This window comes from Diorhabda sublineata, chromosome 9 (genome assembly GCF_026230105.1).
Source record: "Diorhabda sublineata isolate icDioSubl1.1 chromosome 9, icDioSubl1.1, whole genome shotgun sequence".
NCBI classification, from domain to species: domain Eukaryota; kingdom Metazoa; phylum Arthropoda; class Insecta; order Coleoptera; family Chrysomelidae; genus Diorhabda; species Diorhabda sublineata.
In genome coordinates this window covers 12,816,752-12,842,725 of record NC_079482.1, presented here as the reverse complement: position 1 = coordinate 12,842,725, position 25,974 = coordinate 12,816,752, and the positions used below count along the sequence as shown (strand labels likewise).

The window sequence follows — 25,974 nt, the reverse complement described above, 5'->3', positions numbered from 1 at the left end:
TTATAACATTACAATAAAAATGGTAAATTCACTAAATCGTAAAGAAAAAATAAAACTTGTGTTAATTGTTGTAGAAAATTACAAAACACATAGATAACTTTTTCCATAAAACGACTAATAAAAAAGTTTTCCATATGGTTCCAGCTTAAGTAGATAAGTGTATGCTTTTATCATAACGGCAATTTGTTTATATTATTTTTTTCAATCAGTTTTCAGGAAGGCCAATTTATTTATTTGTTTGTTTACTTTCTAGAATTCTAGAAATTCCTTTCTGATATAAATTCGAGATTCTTTAGTAGTTTATAATTAAAAGTCATAGTGAAGGTATCGAAATACTAGAAAGTAACCGGTGAATTTGAATAAATTACATAATAAGTGAATGGTTAATTATTATCTAGAGGATAATTATTGGTAGTCTAGTATAAGTGTGCACCCTATAGTTATAAATAGTTGAAATAAATAAGAAAAACATTACATTGGTGTCAGAAGTGGAATAGTTTCAATAAATTAGAAGAAAGTCATTAAAATATAATCCAAAATAAAATAAGTTCATTTTCCAATGCTGGTTCTGAAAAATTGGAAAAAGTTCGGATTACTGAACTTTTTAAAGAAGTAATGGTGTAGAGAGTATTCCTTGTATGGCTTAGGAGTGAGTCTTGCTATTCAACAAACATCTTAGTAGGTTGAAGCAGAGTACTCCTACAATCTGTTTTCCAACTTTTTCTGTAGCAAAATAGCATTGATTATGCGGTTTCTGTTTTAATATGTGCAATCATCACTGTAAAATATGACATGATTGTTAGTATTTCCGTGAAGTTTTCTTGCGATGAATTCGTATAAGATGATTGCTAATTCGTCTGTATTCTGACCAAAGATAGCAGTAGCTATCCAAGGTGTCAAGATTGAATAATTCGCAATGTTGAAAACACAATAAGAAAACGCTCAAAAAATACAAAATCTACAAGGTACTCACACTAAATCTTGGGAGCAGCTGATATAGGTGATTTCTGCTGTTGTCTATAGAAAGCAGCACTGTACTGCTTATTCAATATTTCAAAGGTGTTTAGTATAATATACGGGGTTTTACATCTAATACACGAATTTTGCACCATTGCGCCATTGAAATATTACCTAAAAATTTCAAATTTTACCAATTCTAAGTGTTGTTGTCTTATGCAGATCAAGTACCATTACTTTTGAAATAATTCGAACTATAAATTAAACAATATTGGAAATTTCTTGAGAAAACCTAAGAATATAAATCGGCATAAATAAAGAGGTTCTGTGTTTTGGTTTTGATTAAAAATCTTAATTAGGCTCCGCCATATTCTAATCCAATCTAATCCAACCAATTATAATATAACCAATCCATTGTAATAGAACGAAGTCCAATCCAAATAACTCCGAACTCGACCGTGATGCCAGGCCTGTTATCTGATATAGTTTGGCAAATGCGCCGGGTTTTTTTTTGTATTTCGTTAGCTCATTTGTTTATGGTCTATTCACATTTTTGTAGCTGTTTCTATGTAGACAATTTCTAAATACTAAAAAAATATTTTTTTTAATTGCGGCGAACTAGAGATTTCCAGGAAATCTAAGATTCTAGAAAGTTAGATAGTATATAAAACTCTAGCAGCCAGACAGTGCTAGTGAACAATTTGATGTCATATTGAACACATCGGGATAGATCAAAGTAAATTAAACGGTGTATTTACATAAATTAATGTGTTAAACATGTGTGCATTATTTAGTAATGAGTATTAGGCACTAGTTTAATGTGTAAATAAATTACGTAAGTAAAATACACCGTGTATATACATTCACTCCGGCGTTTTGTAATTAGAAACTGTTTAAATATATAGGAAGAACATTACTTGGTGTCAGGTGTAAAGCAATATAAATTAATATGGATAAGAGACTAGATGACCTGAAAGTGACGGGACTAAAAGCACATTTGGAAAATCGCAAGCTGAAAACGTCAAGTAAGAAGAGTGAATTGATGGAAAGTCTCAAAGTGACACTGGAAAGAGACGACCAGAATCATTTTTACTCAAAGACAAGGCTTTCACCTTAATTTCGTCGATTTCTTCCATGAAGGACGATATTTCGACTATGAAGAAAAATATTTCTGCTAAAAGGGATGAAAAGATATCGACTATGAAGAATGATATTTCTGTTAATATTGACGAGAAGATTTTGACCATAAAGAACGATATTTCGACCATGATGGTCGGTATTTCGACTATGAGGAACGATATTTAAGTCGATATTTTATAATTGGAAATGAACATTACCGCTAATGTCGAATGAAATTTCATCACTAAAATCGGATATCGAGAATAAAATTACAATTATTAACGTAAAAATCTAATTGTATATCAAGTATAAGACGACAACAATGATAGAGATGACAAAGATGAGAAACAAAATAGGAAAATCAAGGAGTTAGAGAAAAAGATTCTAGGACACAAGACACCCCAGCAAAAGAACAGTATTTTTTGCAGAGTGAAGATATAAACATTTTACGCTAAGACATTGTAAACCAATTATGTGAAAAAGTCTGAAATAGCCATTAAAATAAATAATTGGTTCGTGAAATCAGCTATCGCACTGCGAGGAGCCTTAAATGTTCTCCAGACGATACGAAAGTGACGACTTCAAGCAGCTGAAAAAGCGGTTACATATGCGATATGGTCACGAACATCTAAAACACCTGAAATGGACAATGCGCTTGATTAATAAAATGCTAACTGAACAAAAGTACCTCAACTTATTCGAGTCAAAATTAAATTCTGGAATCAGCTCTTAATATCAATCAAAAAATTATGGAGCTGGTATATAACGGAGATATATTGCATAATTACGAGTACATGCATCAGCATACTGTCGCTCATAATTCCACCTGTGCTTTCCTCAATTTCCGTTCAAATAACTCAAAAACTAGATTCAATACAAATAAAGCTAATTGAACATGAAGTGAAACAAATGTTAACGAAAAGAGTATGAAATAATACAGTGCTGTGAGTTTACCGAATTGGTTAGAAAATACTGAAGACAACATTTTTCATCATGATTCGTGTTTTACTATGATTTTTACGGATTATGAAAGCACGTGAAATAATTAATAAGTATTAATTACCAGATTAAAATAATGTCCGATTAAGTTTCATCATAATTCAAATCAGAATCTTAAACAATGAGTACTATTTAAATCAAATTCTTCAAAATAAAACTCGAAGATAGCCCCTTTCAAATTATTTGAAAGCAAAGTATGATATTTATGAGATTTCAGCTATATATGAAAAAACACTATAAATATTGTGTGATATTCTTATTGAACACACTTTACACTGACATTACATCAAAACTCACAATATCTAATATATGCTTCAATAATCCAGTTATCTTTTTCAAAGGCTAAAGATTATTTGTAGGGATAAGCATGACTTTTTATGTTCAAAGAGTGTTAGTGTGTACTAGGGAAAAGTGGATTCAGTAGTCTAATATTAGATTTATCTTTTCATATTAATGATAATAGTTACCACAGTGTTTGGTGTATAATATCTTTCATAATCTGTCCTCAATATTACAGCTCAAATTTTTTATTGATGAACTTTATACACTGGAAGATTTTTTTAGCGAAAAGAAAGGTACAATAGATAACTAAAACAATAGCTGAAGCCTAATCAATAATTTTTAATACCGATAACAAAGCCTCTTTCTCAACGTATACAATCACATCAGCGTCATTTCTCCATAAAACATTAGTTGGAATGTGATTATTAATCATATAAATCAATCATGAAACTATTAATAAAAATTGTTTGACTTGTCTCTTCCGAACTTATATGTCAAACACAGGTTGCAAGTTTCTAAAAATGGTAGAGTAAAATAGAGATTTGTGAAAATAACCAAATAGCTACGAAGCTGTCAATATCACGACTTTCAATAAAGTGCATCCTACTACGCTTAATCAAAAGGTCTCTTGAAAACATGAACTATTTCGCAAATCCATAAGAACCAAATAAAGGCAGACAATAGTGAAATGAATCAGCGTTGGACAATAAAATTTATCAATAGTATTTAATGGTCCGTAAAGAGTTATAAAACTTATAATTTATTGGTACATATCTACAATTACTTGGAAAATTTGACCTTTGAAGAAATAGAAATCAAATAATTTAAGAAGCATCTCTGAAAATTATAACTAATGAGGATAAAAAGTTTATTGAAAAATCGTAAAAAAAATCGTACTCTGTAAAAATTGCATGAAGATATACAGCTAAATTGTGATATATATTAAATATAAGCCAAAACAACAATTCAAATAATTTTGAAATGTGCTAGTTGAACTAAATTAGGCAAAACAAGATCACAAAGTTGAGTATTGATGGAATATAGTTCGCCACTTAATTGTTTTAAATATTGAAAGTGCACAAGGATTTGTTAATGGTGACCTTAGGGTATTTGATTGAAAAAAAGGACTATCATGAAGAAAATACTCCAATAAATTCTTGTACAATGCACTCTGCTACAGTCGTGTGGTGACTATTAACCTCGAAGGTCAGAAAGTCCAATATGAACTGAGTAGAACTGGCACAAGAACAAGGTTGATAGAAACCAAAATTATGTTCGTAATAGTATTAAACAATTTAGAATTAGTTATTATTTATTTAGGAATTCACATAAACCATCAAGGAGTGAAATAATTAAAACGTGAATTGTTTACTACTCAACTAAATAAACAAAACAAAGACTATGAAAGAAATTTTATATATTAATGCATCTAAATGTTCTTGATTTTAAAATTAGTTTCTTTAATAATATATATATATATATATATATATATATATATATATATATATATATATATATATATATATATATATATATTAATGCATCTAAATATATATATATATTATTATTGCTGTCAACTTTCCAAACAAGAATTGTGTTATTGCTGTTTATTATATTGAAATAGCTTAGATTTGATAATTATTGAATATGAGCGCCTAGCACATTGAGCACATAAAACTCTGAAATCGCTCTATCGACTACAAGCCAAGGTGAATTCTTTTCCTCATAATACTTTGTTAATTTATTTTGAAAAGCTATCACAAAAGCTAAAACTATCAACATTATGGTAGGTACTCGATGGTACGAGTACCATAATTATCAAAAATGGTGTTAATATCTGAAAGTACGCAAAACTACACACATTTTTTGCACGAAAATTAGAAAAAATATTCCTTAACGTTTCTGAAGAAATTCAAAAATTTCTAAAGAATGCATCCGATGAAAAGTATTGGCTGATGAAGACATATTGAAGAAATCCTATAGAAAATTAAATTTTTGATTTCAATTTCAGGGTGCTGTCCTGAGAAGATATTAAAGTTCCTAAAAATTTCACAGTCAGAAGAAAATTCTTGCAAGTTTCAAAAAAATGCAATGGAAGAGACACAGTCTTTTAAACTAAAAAAATGCTTCTTTTTTCTCTTTTCTTAAGACTTGGTCTTGTTTCATATTCTATCCAGACTCTTGAAAGAAGTATATTTTTTTTACTTTTGTACAATATGCATGTAGGGAAAATCAGTTTCAACTCATTTTGTACAAAAAAATGACAATATTTACGAAAATAAGTGCAATTTAGAAACATTCCAAGGAAGTTCTTCACCCACTCGAGGATTGTTTTACAGGGTTAGATCGTCATTTATAACATTCACACTCTTTTGAAATTTGTCACATTCTGTCTATGTACTATACGATTTACCATGTATTAAATCGGTAAGTATGTACTCGTAGTTCACATAAAAAAAGTTATCAGGGAAAGTTCAATTTGAGGATGGATTCCTATGTGTTAAATTACAGCCAACCATGATAGGTGAAAATTGCACGAAATCGTTGAATTTTGAGTATGAATAATGAAATTGCTTGATTACTCAAAACACTTAAAAATATTTGAAAATATGAATAAAATATCAGCATAACTTATTGAAATTCTAACTATATATTATGTGATGTGAATGTTTCACATATATAAAATGAGATTAGAATGAAATTGTCTTTTATCAATATTACATACGGTTGAGGTAGATCAGGAAATTTACTTCGAATCATAAGAAATGTCCTTATAACACATTGGATGAGAATTATGTGTTAATTGTCATCCAACGATATCAGTTTCTAGTGAATCCTGACAATCATTATGAAAAACTTATAAATAAAGTTTTAATATGATGAATCTGAAATAAATATTGACCATATAATAGTATAATAAGACGTACAATCATGAAATTTCATACACATATAATGACCAAGATTTTTGTTTTCATTGTACAAGGTGTTCAAAAATATAGTAACCACGTTTCTAAGATAGGTAGAGAGCTAAAAAAAATAATAATAAAAAATAAATAAATAAATAATATGTATTCAAGATAAAAGGTATTGAAGAAAAAAAATTATTCACGATTTTGCTGAAACTTATGGCAAAATTGTAATCAAATTCGATACTAATATGTTTTAGAGGGTGACACATACTATAAATTTTTATATGTAACTCTCATATAGGGCACCTACACCAGAAAGGTATGGTTAGTAAAATTCGATACTCTGTGTCATTTCCATGATTTAGATATTATGAAGTAATAACCGATGCTGGTATCAAATAATGATAAAGTTGTTATTATTAATAAGTAGGCATGATGTGATTCAAAAATTTTTGGTATGGATGAAGGCTCACCTTTCTTGTGACGTTTCACAAAAATCTAATAATCGATCTATCTCGATTTCCTTCAATTATGCCATGGAAAGCTGTCAATTATTGATGGAAGTTGACAATAACTAGATTTTTGGAACTTTGTTATTTGAAAACCATATATTGTTAATCAACATGTACTCATATGTAAACTACACCAACATGTTTTTAACCTGCATTCAGCAGTTAAAAAATGTCATACAGTTTTATAATCATTAGCAACTATTCAATTATGGTAACCAGAGCAAAAATGTAGTGGTCCTATGTGCCCGCCAATATCCGGCCGTGTCCGTTTATTTCTAAATCATAAAAAAATATTTTTTTCCTTCGATAGATATTTTTAACTTCTATATTGACATATTTTGATTTATTTTTAAATTTCACACAAAGCATTACTACACTGTTGAAAAATTGGAAAAAAATGTATAAACTCCTTCAAGATTAGTTCTTTTTCCATAAAATGAATATGAATAGAAAAAAATAACAGTACCTAGATCTAAAAATATTGATGGAATAACATTTTTATCAGCAGAAATGTGTTGTTCACGCGATCAGATATAAAACTGTTTTCCTTTAGAAACAAAAAATAAATAAGTGATTGACCTGTCGAAACCCTTTTATTACGTATTAACTAACTATTATCAACCCTATCAACTCTACTACCTCCCACCTTCCACTTTATTAAGTATGCTTATAGCTCTTGTTACAAACAGACATTAGTTAGTAGAATCTGAATTTATCGGCAATGAAGACCCTTTATCATAGCCGTAACAGACAAAAACAACGTCAGCCTCTACTATTATTACCACTACTTCTGGAGTAGTATTGATATCTAGTTAGCCTAAACCAGTTCCATGCATAAACAAAATATTGCGTTACCATAGCAACAAACAATAACTTATTAGAAGTGTCAGTATAAAGTTTGACGTCAAAAAAGTAAATCATAGTTCCGCAATAAATTAAGAGAAAAAATATGCTCACCGAAATTGTGAAAATCGAAAAATTGGAGTAACGAGCCATTATCAAGTACCTTTATTTAAAAGGGTTAAGAGATAAGCAAATTTACGAAGATATGCTTTATACCCTTGACAATCAATGTCCTTCGTATGCGACCGTGAAAAATTGGACCGCAAGCTTCAAAAAAGGTTAATTTTCCAATGAAGATGAGGACCGACCGGGAAGGCCAGTTTCTGTGTCAATCTCCGAAAATATCGATGCAATTCATGACATGATTTTATCATTGGGCTAAAACGGATATCTGAAGCACTGAATATTTCATACGAATGCGTTCATCATAGAGTTTACGTCAATTTGGACATGAGAAAAATTACTGCAAAATGAATCCCCAAAATGTTTGAATGTTGACCAAAAGCGTGCAAGAGTAGAAAGCATCGCGTTCGATCTGTGCTCAATTTGAAAAGGATGTAGACTTCTTAAACCTAGTTATTACTATGGATGTGACTTGGGTACATTTCTACAATCCAGAGCTTTGTGTCCAAAAATCTGCTGGAAAAGTTCTTGCTTCAGTTTTTTGGGATTGCCATAGAGTAATCATAATTGATTTTTTAGATAAGGGAAGAAAAATAACTGGAGATCACTATTCGACAGTACCATTACAAACCACTCTACGGGAAAAAATTAAAGAGAAAAGACGCGGAAAGCTATCCAAAGGTGTTTTGTTTTTGCAGGACAACGCCCCTGCACACAAATCTCATGTTGCCATACAAAAAATTCGTGATTTAGGGTTTGAATTACACCCCCCTTATTCACCAGATTTGGCTCCATCCGACTATCATCTCTTTCCTCAACTGAAAAAAAGTTTAGAAGGTCGCAAATTTTCTTCCAACAAGGGGGTAATAAAAACTGTGGAAGTCTGGTTTGCAGAGCAAGAAGAAACATTTTTTTTAAAGGTCTAGAGACGTTGCAGGTTCGCTGTAATAAATGTATTAAGAGAAGAATATGTTGAGTAATAACATATTTTGACAATAAAATGTTGTTTGGTTATATAGTAGGCTAAGCATTTTTCAATATATCCTCGTAAACCCTGGTATACCAAGTAACTTTGTCCAGTGTTACTTCTTATCAGGTTTTTCAATATTTTGTTCAATCAGAAAATACTTTTAAAAATCGAATGGCAATAAGGTCTTCAAACTTTATACTGAAAGTGGATGCACATGGAATTTAAAAATTTACGCAGGAAAGTAACGAGATCCAAGTGGTGCTGTACCTACAAGCGGAGTAATGACTGACTGAAAAATTTCTGGGCTAGGGCCGAACAATTGTTACTGATAATTACTTCCCCACTGTAGATTTTGAAAATACATTATTAGATAGGAAAACTCATCTTATGTGTACGATCCGTTATAACAGAAAAATTAATCCCAAAAAGGTTATAAAGAAAAATTGAAGAAAGCTGAAACTGTGACCAGAGAAATAGATAGAGGAATTGTGGTATTGAAATAGAACGACAAACAAGATATGCCTAATGATTTGAACAAAACATAGTACAGAATCTGCGGATGTACAACGCAAAAGCAGCTAAAAAGTGATAATAAATCAAAGTCATTTAGTACAATAAAAGTACAACCAATATCGACACATCAAATCAGATGTCGTGATATTCAATTATTTTCTGACGTACTGTGAAATGATATCACAAATTAGCCTTGGAAAGTCGCTAGTAAACGTTTTGATAGATTTTCAATAATCTTCTTCAGACAAAAATCACCTTCACCGAGTGCAATGAAGAAATGGTACGTAGGCTATTGCGAAAACAGCCCTCGTAGAAGTGCAAGCGGAAGCTTCAACATCAGCCCGGCGGAGATCTCTCCAATCACATAGATTCAGCATAAAAGAAGGACGATAGAATTAGAAAGAACTGTTTTAAGAAATACCAGAACAAAGAAAAAGCCAGGTTAAGAAGTGGTGACATTTTGAAGAGACTGTATTGAAGAACCTTATTTCTGTTTGCCTTGCTTTGACAAGTTCCATAAAAATTGATAAATTTGATGTAATGTTTTGTTATTAAATAGGCAGTATTATTTATTTAATTTTAAATTTAGTTGATGTAGATAAAACTGTTAGCGTAAGGAATATGGCAGGACAAAAAATACCTCTTCTTCAAGTACTTGATGGATACTCGGAGCAGAGAATAGAGCAGCAGCTACTTCCTTATGATTACAAATATAGCAACTTTAGTCAACGAATTAATAGGTTACCATATTCTATCTGGAAATTGAAATGATGATGTGTACCTGGATTTTCTAGATAATCTCTTATCCACGATATTAGAAGATTTAACCCCAAACTAGCAAAAATATATTTTTTATGCACGCTACAGCTTCACCGCAATTTCATAATTCTCTAAAACGATTGATTGGTAGAGGCGTAGAAGATCCAATTTATATGCCTCCTCGGTCGAGCTAATTCAAATCATTGGACTACACAGTTTGGTCGTATCTTAAAGAAAATGTCTATGCTGCAGAGTAAATTCACGTCAAGAATTGGAATACAGAATTCAAGCGTCACTTCAATGACTTCATAGATTGTTCTCAACCGTTCAGAAAATCAATATATTCTTCAGAGAAAAGCATAGACTCTAATTGAATTTTATCTAATATTTCATTAGTTTTCAATCCAATTTTCATGATACGATCCGTGTAACTAGCTCTATGAGAGTCAGATGTAAACCCAACTTATGGGATACATCAGCTTCCAAAACATATACGTATAAAATTTTATCACAATGTTACCAGTAGTTTTGACAAAATCGATCAAATATGTATAAATTTTTTTCTTCAACGCAAACCCCAATTAATTCTCAGCTTTCTACCTATCTTAGAGACGGGGTCACCTTTTTTGAAATACCCTCTACACAAGCCGAGAAATTATTATTTAAAATTTGTTTTATAAAATTCAAGAAACTACTTATTCTCCTTTTAAGCATTGAAATGATACAATAAAAATTTAAATGTGGTACATACAAATCAGCTTATAAAAAATAATTCAGAAATAACCAAAATATATACTAACAATAATAAATAATCAAAGAATCGTAGATTAAAACGTACAAAAAAAAGTTTTTCACTCATTAAGTTGTTGTACACAAAACAAAAAGCAGTAATATGAAAAAAAGTTTTATGGAGTCCAAGCCTATTAATAACTAGATATCAGAGGCCAAATTTAGTTATCAGTGAACCACTCAACAACAAAGGATTCATAACAGCTTTACTGGATGAATTAAATGAAAAGTCCTATATATGTTCCTACTATTAGCTATTCTAAAAATTATCCGAACATTGTGATTGACAGAAATCTGTATAATATCCTATTGAAATTGCACCGCATATGATGTCCATAATTTCGTACTAACTAACTAAAAAGAGATAATTATAAATTTTATCTATGTATCATACTGACATTCTTCTGAAATTCATTTTTAGTGTCAAAAAACGTAAGTACTATAGTGATTGAGTTGTAATAACAATAGAGAAATATATACTCTTCAAAATTTTTAATTCAGTGATAAAATCTACAGTATTGTGATATATTAAATCAATATTAAAAGTAGGCGTCAAAATTGTTTCGTTAATCAGGAGAAATTTCAGTTTCCAGTGCTTAACTTGTACCTATTAAAATTTATACTCTCAATAGCAAATATTTCTCGATCTTCCATAATTGAATAGGTTTTTTTATGTGTGCTTTCAACATTTGTAGGCATTAATAGTTCAACTGCACGATTAGATAACTTGTGCAATTTTAGAGGAAAATCATACATTATACAATCCGTCAAAACTTATTCAATGTATTAAACTTTGACTATGACATAAGAACACATTCCAACAATTTCGTTGTTACCCTTCAATGTACATTACTGAAATAAGTATCATAGACAATCATTAGGCACACAATATATCACAAGATTCGGGTAACGTATTATCTGATAACATTATTGGCTAATACCAAAATGATCCTTAAAACATAAATATTCATTTTCGCACTAAATAATTCACAACTTTCTAAATTTAAATGGAGGATATTCTGGGTTTAATGATTCGAAGTACGATATTTTTCATAAAGTAATAAAAATGTACATATAATGATTCTTATTAATTTCGAGGCTTTTGCTTTTCAGTTTCTGTATTTAATACATAAATTATACATAGATTCAGTTTTACTGAGCAACTATTAAATTTAATGTAAAGTGTGAATATAATAATAAATCGGTTTGCGTATGTATTTTTTTTCAATTAGACTGATTTATCCTCATTTTTATTGTTATGCAATCGCACACTTAGTTAAGAATCGAAGCCGATCCTGTCTAATAGAATATTGCAAAATGTTCAAATTTAAGTTAATGTTTGGCGATTCTCAGAAATCGAGTTTTCATGATTAGACTTCAACATTGAAATACGGAAGTTCCCTTCAGTACTTCACCTGATATGAAAGACGAGAAATCCAATCGCAAGAAATCAATATAAATTAGTGGTTGGTGAATAGTGCAATTAAAATATGGATTAGTTAGTAGCGAAGTATAAAGATAAGTTAAGGGTAAAGAAATCTAAGGTGTGCTAAAACTCATCAGGATAAACTATAAATGAATTTTTTAAACACGTAACTAATTACATTGGTATCAGAAGTAGGAGAAGATAAATAAATGAGTAAAAATGGCATTGAGACTACGCGACATAGAATTCACGGACCTAAACGTGAAATTAAAGAATCGTGAGTTGGTAATGTTCGGAAATAAAAACGAGAAAGGAAAGAGAAAACTGGAAAGTGGTAGTTTAAATCCTGAACCATTTTTATTTAAAGACGAGGCTTCCACCTTAATCCAGTCAATCATCTCTGCTACTATGGATAAAAAGATTTCTGATGATGTGATGAATCCATACAAGAATAAGATGAGGATATTGAATGTCTAGTTTGATTCGTCTATCTATCAGCACCAAGATCATATTGGAGTTTATGAGAGTGCAGCACTCATCGATAGCTTACGAGACCACAAAATACAGAAGATGCTCTATTTAGTCTATCATAAGACATTGGTAGATACATGTGGCTTCGGAATATAATAAAGGTAGGACTAGATTTAAACTATTCAATACATATAGACAAAGCATTTCATTTATAAATACTCCAAGTACAAAACAATAATACAGACGACATCATTCGTACTAATTTGATCTGTTTGCAAAGCATAGAACCAATTACAAGTTATTCCAATAGATGGAGCACTTTCAGAATAATATTTGCGTATTTTTTTCTCGGTTTTCTTTTTCTCAATTTTTCTATCTTTTATTGAATCTTATCTATCTGTTAGATTTAATAAAAATTGTAATGAAAATGACGTGAAAAACATTGTGGAAGCTAACAATATAATCACCTTTATAATAATATAACCAAAAGTGTCCTCAACCTTTGAAAAGTCATTTTTCCATCAAATAATTCTCCAATACTTCATATTGTTGATAGTATTCATAAGATAATACTGAACGTCTGTGAGTATATTTATAGTTGAGTTGTAATTTGTACAATTATTAAACATATGTTAACAACTACCTGAAAACTTTAGATTTCTTTGGTTTATGTTTGCCAATTGTCAAGAAAGCACATTTTATATTGTTATATTTATATCTTTTCACGTAGCTCTTAGAATGAACTAATTTGACTGTTACACAGATGACTTTGTTTTCTACGTATACAATCATAACATTTTTAAAATGAAGAGGTAGTCTTTTTTATTACCGGTAATCTATAGAACGTTTTTTGAAGCTTTATAATATTTCACATCGGATTCATCCGACAATGAATCTCATGAGATTATCATCACCATTTACTAACTCAAGAGCTCCGCATATTTTGAAATTATTTCTAGGATAAATAGATATTGAACCCAATATACAGTGTTCGTATTCAAGATGAAGATCCCACCACATTTTCGTTATTTGGAAATTTAGATTTAAATTTTTATGCAGTTAAATTTATTGTAATAACTATATAACTGCATTCAAAACATTCGGACAAAAATAATGAATGTTTTTCTGTATTATATATCTCATAATTGAACTGTCAATAGCTTTAACAGAAAAAATCGAAATAATCTGATTGTTTGAAAATTGCTGTATAGGTTAACTTGGGACACAATAAATGCGTTAGTAAAAGTAGTAACTTCATAAAATCCATCATAATTCTCACCATTATAATCATCGAATATTATCTTGATAATGCCGAAGTTATATAATTTATTATAGCAATACTTATAAGAAGTTTCGTACTTTACTTTATTAAACAATGTTTCCACATACAGTGAAGAAGTTGATGATAATAAAAGATTAGAATGTTGCTACTAAGTAGAATTTTTTTCAAGAAAAAATTCTCAGAATAGCTAAATTTACTACTAATGGGGTAATATAAACACCAGTACCCTCAGGAAATAAATTTCTAGTTTGAATCAGCGTATCGAATAGTTGATCCTTTTTCTTCAATGAATCATTAAACGAAAAACTCATGATCCATCATAAGTTTTTCGAATTATAGGAAGCAATTCACAGTCTTCCTTTCAATATGAGAGAGCAAATATTTTCAGCTAAATTTAAGTACTTTATATATTATTCCAGAAATGTTCGTCTTGCTATGAACCAAAAATATTATAAACGCGAGAAACGCAGAGGCAATGCTTTCGAGTTTTGATATCCTAGATATCCCAACATTATACCGCTCAATTTTCATTGGAATATGTTATAAAAAAAGGTCTAAAAATGGAAAAGAGTACCTGAGCAAAATAAAAATGAATTAAAATATTCATTTATATATAAAGAGAACTTCATCAAATAATCTTATTAAAATAAAATAAAATTCCCCAAGTTTCCCCAAATTTTTGTTATAAATACTTGATCATATTAAATTGTAAATGTATCAACTTATTAGTTGTATAAGAACACATAATATATCACATTAGAACAAAAACTCAATATACAAAGTATTTATTTTGTTATGGAAGTCAGTATATGGGTTAAAATAATATTGTTTTTCAAATAAATTTTTTCAATATGAACTAAGAAAAGTCCCAAAAATTAACCCATATGTCAACTCCTACTACCCCAGATATAAATTGCAAATTTCAATGGATTATATTTAAAAATATTGTCCCTCAGTGAAAATTCGAATCAGAATTCCTAAAATAATAAAAATATGAAAGTCGCATATCATGCCATAACATCTTAACTATATAAAGATAAATCGCTATACGCAAAAATATATAAATATTCACTAGCAATATTTAAATAGAAAGGTACTCTATAAGACATTATAGTTTAATTAGCCACTAATGTGTCTAATATACAATAACAATAATCACTTTATTTTCACATTCTTCCGAAATAACTCACAATATGGAATGATAATGTCATAACATCTATCACCAAGTTGTTGTTTCGTGAAAGCTAATGTATGTTGTCAAATTAAAATGATAAATAACATTTCGTTCTAATCCAATAAGTGTCACAAGGAATCCGATAAATCATTTATACTTACTGGATATTCATCATATCTCACGCCTAACTGGTAATCGGGATAATCTTCCAATAATGGCGGTCTGCCTATAGGAAGTCCTTCAGTCGCAACCAGAAGCAACATGTAAAATATCAAACCTCTCATTGTAGATAACCGCGTAATATTCAAAACATGTCACGAATAACAGGCATCAACAGGTTTGAAAGTTTTTGGCGCGCTTTAATTTTTAAGCTTCGAGATGATAATGTGAGGGTGGCGTTAAACTGTAAAGGATAGAATAGAGGAGAGCGGCTTTTAAAGGGGTTGTTCGTACGCAAACGCTATTCGAACATTATTTTCACGATTTCATAAAGTTTGTTTTCATATTTCGATGTCGTTTTTGCGTGTTTCAGTTATTAACCACTCTTGGAGGCCGTCAAAGTTCATTTCTAGTAGTATAAGTTGATTCGTTAACCCTTTCTACACATGATGTTGCAGAGCATAAAACATTCCAACAACATGATAGTTGAATTAATCCAGTTGAAAAAGAAAAATACATATCTTTTAATTGGCGTTGTTTTCCAAGATATATATATATATATATATATATATATATATATATATATATATATATATATATATATATATATATATATATATAATACTCTTTAAGATTTGAAAAGAATGGTTTAATTAGGGACACTAGACACTCATCGTGACTAATAATTATTATAATATTAATTCATCAGATGCACAAGCGTGTTTTAGCTCTTACGAATGTTTCAACGACTTGGATGATAAATTTGAGTTGTTTCCACTGATAATCGACAAATATGAGTTATAATTATACCATACCGAACATTATTTTCTCTACATTCGATTTTTATGTATTTCGTTCAATATAATTTAGAACTCGCTGTGATCCTACTTTAAGCCTTATTTGACTTGACGGAATTTATTTAAATCTAGTTATTTCATAGTTTGAAAATATATCAATGTAATTATATAATATAAATATTTCTTTAATTTCTGAGACCTTTTCATATATTTATGATTCTAAATGTTCTTCATTTTAGGTCTCTTCTGTTCGAATTAGTAATGTTGGCAAAAATGTTTCTTAAGAACAAGAAACAAATTCAAAAATTACTCAAAAGCAATCAATCCGATAGGACTGGATTAATTGAACTAGAAATAATAAAAATGGAGTAGAGATATAATCTTACTAAATAAATCAAAACCAAATTTTTGTAGCCTTGATATATATATATATATATATATATATATATATATATATATATATATATATATATATTGAAATGATCAGAAATCAAAAAGCAAGTAAGTACATAATGAAAATTTATAATTTAATGAGATTAGTTTCACTAAAGATAATAATTAAACTAAAGGCAGAAAATCGATAAAAAAAATAAAAGAAATTGAATTGATATTTGCAAGTTGATTAATTATAGTTATTTCATATATAAGGAATTATTTATTAAAAATGATATATTCTAAAAGGATTGCATATGTACAAATCATAATTTGTATCATATTATAATGTTATTAATTATAAATTAATATAAAACTTAGTAATGAAATAAAAGTTTATTTAAAAACATAAATATAAGAACTGACAAGTATTTGAAAAGTGAAGGACATTGTGAGGAGACAAGAGCAGCAAAAGTCTAGTCAGTCATATTATATGGTTGCTAAGGAAAAAAAAACAAAAAAAAAGAAAAAGAAGGGGATTATTATTGATTGGAAGAAGAGTATCAGCAGAAAAGAGAATGGGGAGTGAAAAGTTATAAGAAATAGAAGTTAAATTTGAATCAAAATACAAAATAATTGCGAATTATTAAAGATGAATGGAAGATAAATATCTGGACTGAAGAAAATCCAATGAGTTGAAGATTTGTTACTGACAATTCACAGAAGTAAATGCAAGTTTTAGATCTGATATTGCAAGATATTATCATCTCAGGTCAGTTCCTTCACGTATTATTGGCCAATAATAATAATAGTAACAATATAAAATAATTTAAAAAAAAAAAGAATATTACCTATACTTATGTTGACAATGGATAAAATTCCTTATTTGTGAGGTTAAGATTCCTTTTCCGTAGAAATAATATGAATTGTGTAGTATAATTAAATTTTGTTCAATGTATCATATGTAATCCTTCCACAGAAATAGAACTTCTTGATTATATCATATAAAATTGACATAATTTTTTAGTATTTTCCTTATATTGTACATCTAAATAATAGAATATTCATCTGAGTCGATTTATAACAGAGAACTGTGTAGAATTATCAAATTAGAGGAACGGCTAACTTCAGGTTAGACTCATAGGCGTACTCAACTACATTTTATTAAACTTTATTTGAATTAAAAATAATACAATTAACTTTTAACATAAAACTTTTATTGATTTATTAAAAAGGAAAAACATCCATAAGTTATTTATTTATGCCAGAACTCAAAGAGAGAATGAGTTTCATGCCCGGCAAATAACGTGCTAGCGACAACAATAGAAAAATAAAAACAATAATAAAAACAATAAAAAGGTAGAAATAAATAATTGCAAATTGGCGCCCAACGTGGGGCTCACATAAAACGAAAAACGTGGGGATCGACATAAAACGAAAAACGTGGGGCTCACATAAAACGAAAAACGTGGGGCTCACATAATAATAATAACACATCACTAAAAATAAAAATAAACAAAGAAATCATGGAAAGGAAAATGAACTTAAGAAATGGAAAACAGATAGGTACAGAAGAAAGATCAGAAGAGGAAAACGAAGAACGAAGGCATAGAAGTGGTGATTTTGAGGTGCAGTATTTAGAACAAGGAAGAGAACAATCAGATGGAAATGTGACAGGGGATGAATTGGAAGAACAGGAGGATAGGAGACAACAAAGAAACAATAATGATCAATTAATGGAATTTTTTATTATTATGAGGGGAGAAATTAAACAAGATATGAATAATATGAGGGGAGATTTTAATGAAAAGATGGATAATATTAATGGAAATATGAATAGATTGGAGAGGAAAATTGAAGAGGTTAAAATTGAAGGTTTGAAGGAAATTAAGAAACTTAGACAAGAAAATGAAGATTTTAAAAAAAGAATTGATAAGGTGCAAGAAAATATGGTAGTGGAATAAGGTAGTGGAAGAGGTTCAAGCATTAGGAAAATGCATAGAAGAAAATTTACCAGAAACAATACTAATGGAAGTTACAAGACAAAATGAAGAAGTAATGCAGGAATATCAAGAAAATTTCAATAAAAAAATTAAAGACTTAGATGTTAGAGTAGAAGAAAAAACAGGGACATGCGCTAAAAGAAATGAGACTATAGGCAAGCAATTTTATAGGGAATTGGAGGAGATGAATAAGAAATTGCGGGAAACTGGGGAAGATATAGAAGATAAAATAAGACGAAATGGATGAGGCATAATGAGTGATCACTCTGCATTAACAGCCATGCTTAAAAACAGATATGCAAACAATAGAATTCATCGATGGATATTATTATTACAAGAATATGATTTTGAAGTTCGATACATCCCAGGAAAATTAAATATTGTAGCCGATGCTTTGAGTAAGGAAACTGATGATCTGGACAATAGAAGAAAATATAAAATTGGTATTAACTTATTTAATCAATTCGAAGGAAGGTATACTTTGAAAGCAATTAAAGAAGATCAGAGGAACCTAGAAAAAAAGATCAAGGATAAAGCTTTAAAAATTGATGGGATCTGGTACAAAAAATTACAAGATCTAGAAGAAGATATAATTACGCCAGAATTTGGAAAGGAAATATTACTGGACTTACATGAAGAGTATATACATTTGGGAACTAGGAAATTATGGATGATGTTTAGAGAAAATTATTTTACAAAAGGAGATTTAGTATTAGCAAAAGAAATTTGTAAAAAATGTTCAATTTGTCAATTGGCAAAAGAAAAGAATTTTCATAATAACTACTTGGCAAAATCTATTGTTTCTCAAAGACCTATGCAGATATTGGCAATCGATTTAGTAAGCAATTTAGTTCCAAGTATTCAGGGAAATAAACACATATTTGTCATAGTAGACATTTTCACAAAATATGTAAAACTTTACCCTTCTCCAAGAACAAATGCAAGAACAGTACTTAAATTTTTGAAAAATTTTATCGAGGAATTTGGGAATCCTGATATATATGTGTGTGTGTGTGTGTGTATGTGTGTGTGTGTGTGTGTGTGTATGTGTGTGTGTGTGTGTGTTTCTAAATGTTCTTAATTCTAGGTCTCTCTTTTAAAATTAGTTTTTTTTTAAATTTTTAAAAGATTGATAAAAAATTGACGTTTCGACTTAATTTCAGTTTTTCAGAGAATTGTTAGAAATGGTTCTCATTTTAAGATTGAAAAAGTTATAGAATTTGATTGATTAAGTTCTACTACATATTTGAGATGTGAGGACTGAGGAAAAATGAATTTTTCTTATTAAAATAAATTTCTATTTTGATTTTATTCTTATTTTGATGTTAATCAAAATTTTCAACAGTGAATCCATTTGTTGTACCAATTATTTGGTTTTTAAATTGCGAGAGATCATTTTCAAGTTTGACTGGTACATGAAACCAATAAGTTCTGGAAGATATATCAATTATCGTTTATATCATCTTCGTAATACTAAAATTAATTTAATCAAACATATGAAAAATAGAGTCCTCAAAATTTCTGATCTAATTTTTTATAAAAAAACATTAAAATACTTTACAAACTTTTTGATGAAAACTCAAATATTCATATCGTTTAAAACAAATTCTGTATAATACATCCGATAGTAACATAAACATTGAATGATCATTTCTAACATTTCTATTTCATATATTTATACACCTTTACCATATATAAAATCAGTTCCTCCTAAACTTTATAGAATATTTGAACAACATAATATTAACATAGCGTACCCTTAAATCTAATCTATTTTTATTAAAGTAAAAGATAAAACACCAATAAATAAATTATTGTGAAAAAAAGCACAGTCGAATAGGACACTGATTAGGTGGATAAGTTCCCACAGGAGTGATAGCAGATTATATCCTGATAGATGTTAATTAGCGACTTATGTCTATCATGAAGGACACAATATGAATTATGAATCTGCCAACTTTTTTGATAACTGAAAAAAATGACAACTACAACTAACCTCACCTTACTTATGAATTTCAACTTCACTTATAACTACCTAACCTATAAAATTTATTGTAATGTATATTCTAACCAATGAATATTCAGCTACATTCACAACGACCTAGCCTATTTAAATTTAATGTTATCCATAAATCAACCAATCAATATTGAACATCATTCACTGGAAGTTATCCTTAATAACCCATAAAAATTATATATATAAAAATACAAATAAAAATTCCTATAGTAACCAGAATCAATATTTCTATCAAAGTCAATTTGAATATTGAATTCTCAATCCTATGAATTTAAAAATTTTTACAAGAATTAATACAATTCAAAACCACCGAAAATCTCAATTATTGTAAATAAAAATTTTATTATTGTTATAAATTTATACATATTTCTTATATTGCATTTGACCACAATTTCAGTCACAGACGATACATAAGTAATCCAAAACTCGGAAAATATATTAAAGTTAGTCCACTTTGGTATTTCATTGCCACGTTCTCTAATTAATAATAAAATAATTATGGAATTATTTCAATAAATATGATATTACTATCAGTCAAAATGGACATAATACATTATCCAAATTTTTCACTGAATTAAAATCTAAAGCACCAAAAAACAAAAGAAGTAATATCATATATCAAGTGCCTTGTACTAATTGTGACGCTGTCTATATAGGGCAGACATCTTAGTATTTAGAAAATAGAAAAAGAGGTCATCAATACGATAAAAATATAGAACTGCATTAACAAACCATAAAATATCAAAAAACGTATGAACGTATTGATTGAGTAATTATTGCAATTATTTCATGAGTCCATATACCTTCAAAACAAAAATTCTAGTTAAACTATTCTAATCTAACTATATGTTCACAATCATATGTAATGCAAAGGCAAATATGTATTTATTTCAATATAATGGTTGATGTTTGGACCTATCCTATCAAAATTTCAAATTAATTTAAATCACATAAAAGAAGATAGGTATTTTTCAAGGCAAAAATTACATTATTAATAAAAAAAGACCAAGAAATATCTATTAATTTCTCCAATTCTAAGACCTTTTTTCATATACTTTTGCTGATAAATCGTCTTAATTTTAAGTTTCTTTTAATTGTAATTTAGTTTTAACACATAATTAGCCGGTAAATTTCAAATATATTCAAACGAAAAATACGCGCTTTTTTCCATCCCTTTTTGCTTAGTTTAGTATATAAAAGTAAACGAAAACACTTGCTAATGAAAGAAGTTTTATAATGAGGATTAGGGCACTTACAATTTCTGAATTCGATTATAAATGACAACATAAACAACAAGACATAGGAAGACACCACACTCCAAACAATCAAACAAGAGAAAAATAAAAAAATATGTACATATTAACTCAGAAATAGAGAACAAATCGACAAGATGTTTTTTTAATACTTCATGATTCGTTAATGCAGTTCTATTTTTTTATCGTATTGATGACCTCTTAGTCACTGAGATGTTTGCCCTATGTAGACAGCATCACAAGTAGTACAAGGCACTAGATATATAATATTACTTCTTTTGTTTTTTGGTGAAAGGGTCTCATTTAATTTTTTTGTAAGTTGTCCTATCGTTTAATAATTTCATCATTTCATAATAACATTTTTATTAGATTTATCTGCTTTCAAAATTTTGATATTTCTGTTTTCATTGATAAATTCTTTGGTTTTAGTTATATTTTGAAGTTTGATATTGCTCTGTAGTTTTTTGTTTTTCAATTCATTTTTGAAATTAATTATAATATTACAAGTATCAGAATTATTTTATTTTAAATTTCGTTATTTAGATGATTGATGTTGCATTCAATATTACATCAGATATTTGTCACAGGTAATTCTTTGTCGCTAGAAATATTTTGTGCAAAATATATGAGTATAAACGCGGGTAAATTATGGAAGAACTTCATTATTTTCTTACAATTTACTTTTAACGAAACTACTGAAATTTTAAATATGAGTTTTCGGTCAATAGTTTTGGCGTGATATCGTAATTATTTTTTTATTAGAATTGTTATATGTAATTCGAAAAGTCTTTTAATACTGTAATCAGTTATAGCATGGTTGATAAAACACAGAGTGTGAATAATGAAAGTTTATTTTTCAATGTGAACATTTCATACACCATTAAAAATAAATTATCAACAGTAAGCTGTTGAACTCGATATATAGTATTGAATGAGCTTCACCTTTTAATAGGAATAGAACTAAGCTGGAAACACACGAAAACACAACAACAATTAATGTTCAAAAATCAAGTTACCTGACATGTCTTTGAATAGATAAGTTCACGTTTTGACAGATACACTAAATTTGCAGTAAAAGTTTTCGAAGTAAATTTCATAGACAGAAATTTCAATTTTTCATGGTATGTTAATATAACATTAGGTATGCGATTTGTTTAATGCAATAATGCAAATAGATCCATCAATCGATCTAAAGTCAGTAAAATTATTTATAAAGATAGAAATCCAGAACATGTTAAAATATTGGTGTTACACTAAGTCTTGAAGATAATCGCCATAATACTTCAAGCCAAATTGCTGTGGAGAAAGGTATATCTTAATGGTTGGTTTTACATATTTTGAAAGACGTATCATCCGTGCAATAGTCAGTTACATCAAGAAATCAACGATGAAGATTCCGATTGCCTTATAATGATTTTTGATGAGGCTAAATTTCCGCTAAATAGGTCGGTCAATCATCAAAATTAACGATACGAAATTAAGAACAATCCTTACTGGATGACAAATGGGCATAATAAACACCAGCAGAAAATTAATTTCTGAGAGGAAATAATTGATGCCATAATTATGGGTACTCATTTTTTCCATGTAAACCTTACAGGGGAACATTATCTGCTATTTGTGTTAACACAATCCCTTGCCAAAATATTTTCAAACACCAACGACCCTAACATACCAGATGACAGTATATAATTAAACATGGTGTAGTCAACATTTGAGCCAGTATTTTCCTGGAAGGTAGATTGGTATACGAGAACCAATAGAGAGTCTCCCATGATCTTCAGATCTTACACCTCTTGATTTTATTTGTTCGTAGATTTGTTTTCCTTCAAGAGACCGATGGATAACATTTTGAGCAATCAATTAACCTTACAATTGTGATGTATTAATCAACTCAATATTTGAATTCGTTTATTGTGAAATTATTCTCTGTCTAAATTAAATTACTTTTCATTATTTCTGGATAAGCGTTCCTGAATTAAGTATTATACTGCTGGATATATAATTAAGCGATGCTTCAATTGAGGTGTTAGTATAAGAAGACCCATATCTCAGTTTCTGAAATCATTGATTACGTCACCAAGTTAAAAGTGGTCATCCACCTTAGTACACTATTAAAAATATTGGCATTTATCATGAAACATCAACATCAATCAATCCATGATGTTTATTGAAAATAATTTGTGTGACCATTTATATTGACTATTGATTATATTTTTTGTTAGAATTTCATCAATGTTCGTCAATTTACTTATTCGTGTTATCTACTTGATTTTACTAATATTTGGGATTTCCATATTATGTCGTATAAAGATTCTGGGCAGTATAGATGTAACTGATTTCATATATGGTATATACTGTGCGGATATTAAGTCTTATCCCCCCTAGAAATCTTATTTTAGATTTTTTATTTATCAAAAGGGTCGTACGAGCCTTTGATGGAAAAGGTTTGAAAAGTAAAACTCAAAAATGTATCCGACTTTGCTTTAATCTCAAATATTTGTTTGTTAACAACGATATTTATTATTTTAAGATTCACACTTTGCTAATAACAACACAAAAAAATTACACTGGTTTTACTTCCATTTTATACACTCGATTTAACAAAATTTAATATCTTTTTCTGTGACAAAAACAAGTTTGAGATTTTATCTTTTATCCCCAAGAAAAAAATTAATAGTTTTGCCTGGATATTATATAAACATATAAGCAAAGGTACATATTTCCTTCATATCAAAATTCCAATTATTAAAGGTGCATGAATAACACGTACAAGTACGTTATTTTAGCTTTCGGTTCGGTACGTTGATGTACCTCAGGTCTGTAAGAATATTTAATGAACGTTTCCGAGATTATCAAATTGATCCACTTTACCATCAGATCTTTGTCCTAAAATTTTTAAACTGATCCTGTCGAAAACAGAGAACAGGATAATATAAAAAAGACTTCTGAGGAAAAATAAGTGGATATTTTGCCTCAATTTGTAGTCCATCCAGTTCAAGTAGAAATATTGCTAGCGAATACGAAGAACACAGAACCGTTCCAAACAATCTTAAAAAAAAACAAACATTTCATCCATATAAAGTGAAAATGGCGTACGAATTGACAGATGGTGATCCAGATAGACGACTGCAATATTGTGAAACTATAGCTAATAATATTTCATAAGATCTAAATTACTAAAAACTTTCGACCAATCCGAGAGTGTCATACTTAATTTTTGAAAATAGGAAATGTATTCTACGGGCTCATCTCATAGACACTTACTCTATGGACGGAAATTTAACAGGAGAAATTAAAAAATTATGCATTTTTCAGTTCTGCTTCAAACCCTCTCCAGCTGAATATCGCGCAACTCCTCTTGCTATTTAAAAAATCTGAAGGGGTAATTGTCAAGGGTAGGGGGTAGAAGGGGTGACAATTTTTTGTATGTTATAAAGCACCTGGACTAAAAGAAAATTGACGAGCTCGAGAATTTTCCACTTTTGTCTAAAATAAGATTTCTAGGGGGGATATTACTCAATATCGGCTCCTTATAGAAAAACTATTATTGTTAGACATAGTGTTAATAAAGTGCAAGCAAGAATTTTATAGAATTCGTTTCAACAGTTATCAAGGATATATGATCAAAAAAAGTACAGTATATTACAAGACAAAAAAAACTAAATTGAAATTAACGCACTATAACGGTCGCTCGCAATTTTTACTTCTTGGAATTGAAGAGTTGTTAGATGTATATTTTAATGAACATTACTAAAAAGTGATATTGCGTCTAAACTCATCCAACATAACTGTGATAATTGGAAGCTACATAATTATGAATTTATAATATTCATTGTTACACTTAACGGATTTTGACACACTTTCCTTTAACCAAAGATTAAGAGATTCAATTGGAGTGTTTACTGATGCTACAATTGAGTCTAGCTAACAATGTAGATCTATGAACGTTTGATAAACAAAAATATTTAGCAGAAATACCGTTATAGTTCGTTAATTTCAATTTAGTTTTTTTCTGTCTTGTAATATACTGTACTTTTTTTGATCATATATCCTTGATAACTGTTGAAACGAATTCTATAAAATTCTTGCTTGCACTTTATTAATACTATGTCTAACAATAATAGTTTTTCTATAAGGAGCCGACAATTTGTTCTAACTAATAATGTAGGTCTATGTACGTTTAATAAACAATAATATTTAGCAGAGATAACGTTATCGTTAAATGAAAAATGTTTTATAGAA

General features: G+C 29.1%; 1 protein-coding gene across 1 annotated transcript in view; it reads right to left on the bottom strand.

The window, feature by feature from the left end:
• The window catches only part of LOC130449019 (uncharacterized), an 87,240-nt gene extending 71,828 nt beyond the window's left edge, over nucleotides 1–15,412 (bottom strand). The window contains exon 1 of the mRNA XM_056786650.1: nucleotides 15,290–15,412. Within this exon, the coding sequence (XP_056642628.1) occupies nucleotides 15,290–15,412 (123 nt within the window). The remainder of the gene's footprint in view (nucleotides 1–15,289) is intronic.
• Between the last annotated feature and the right edge of the window lie 10,562 nt (nucleotides 15,413–25,974).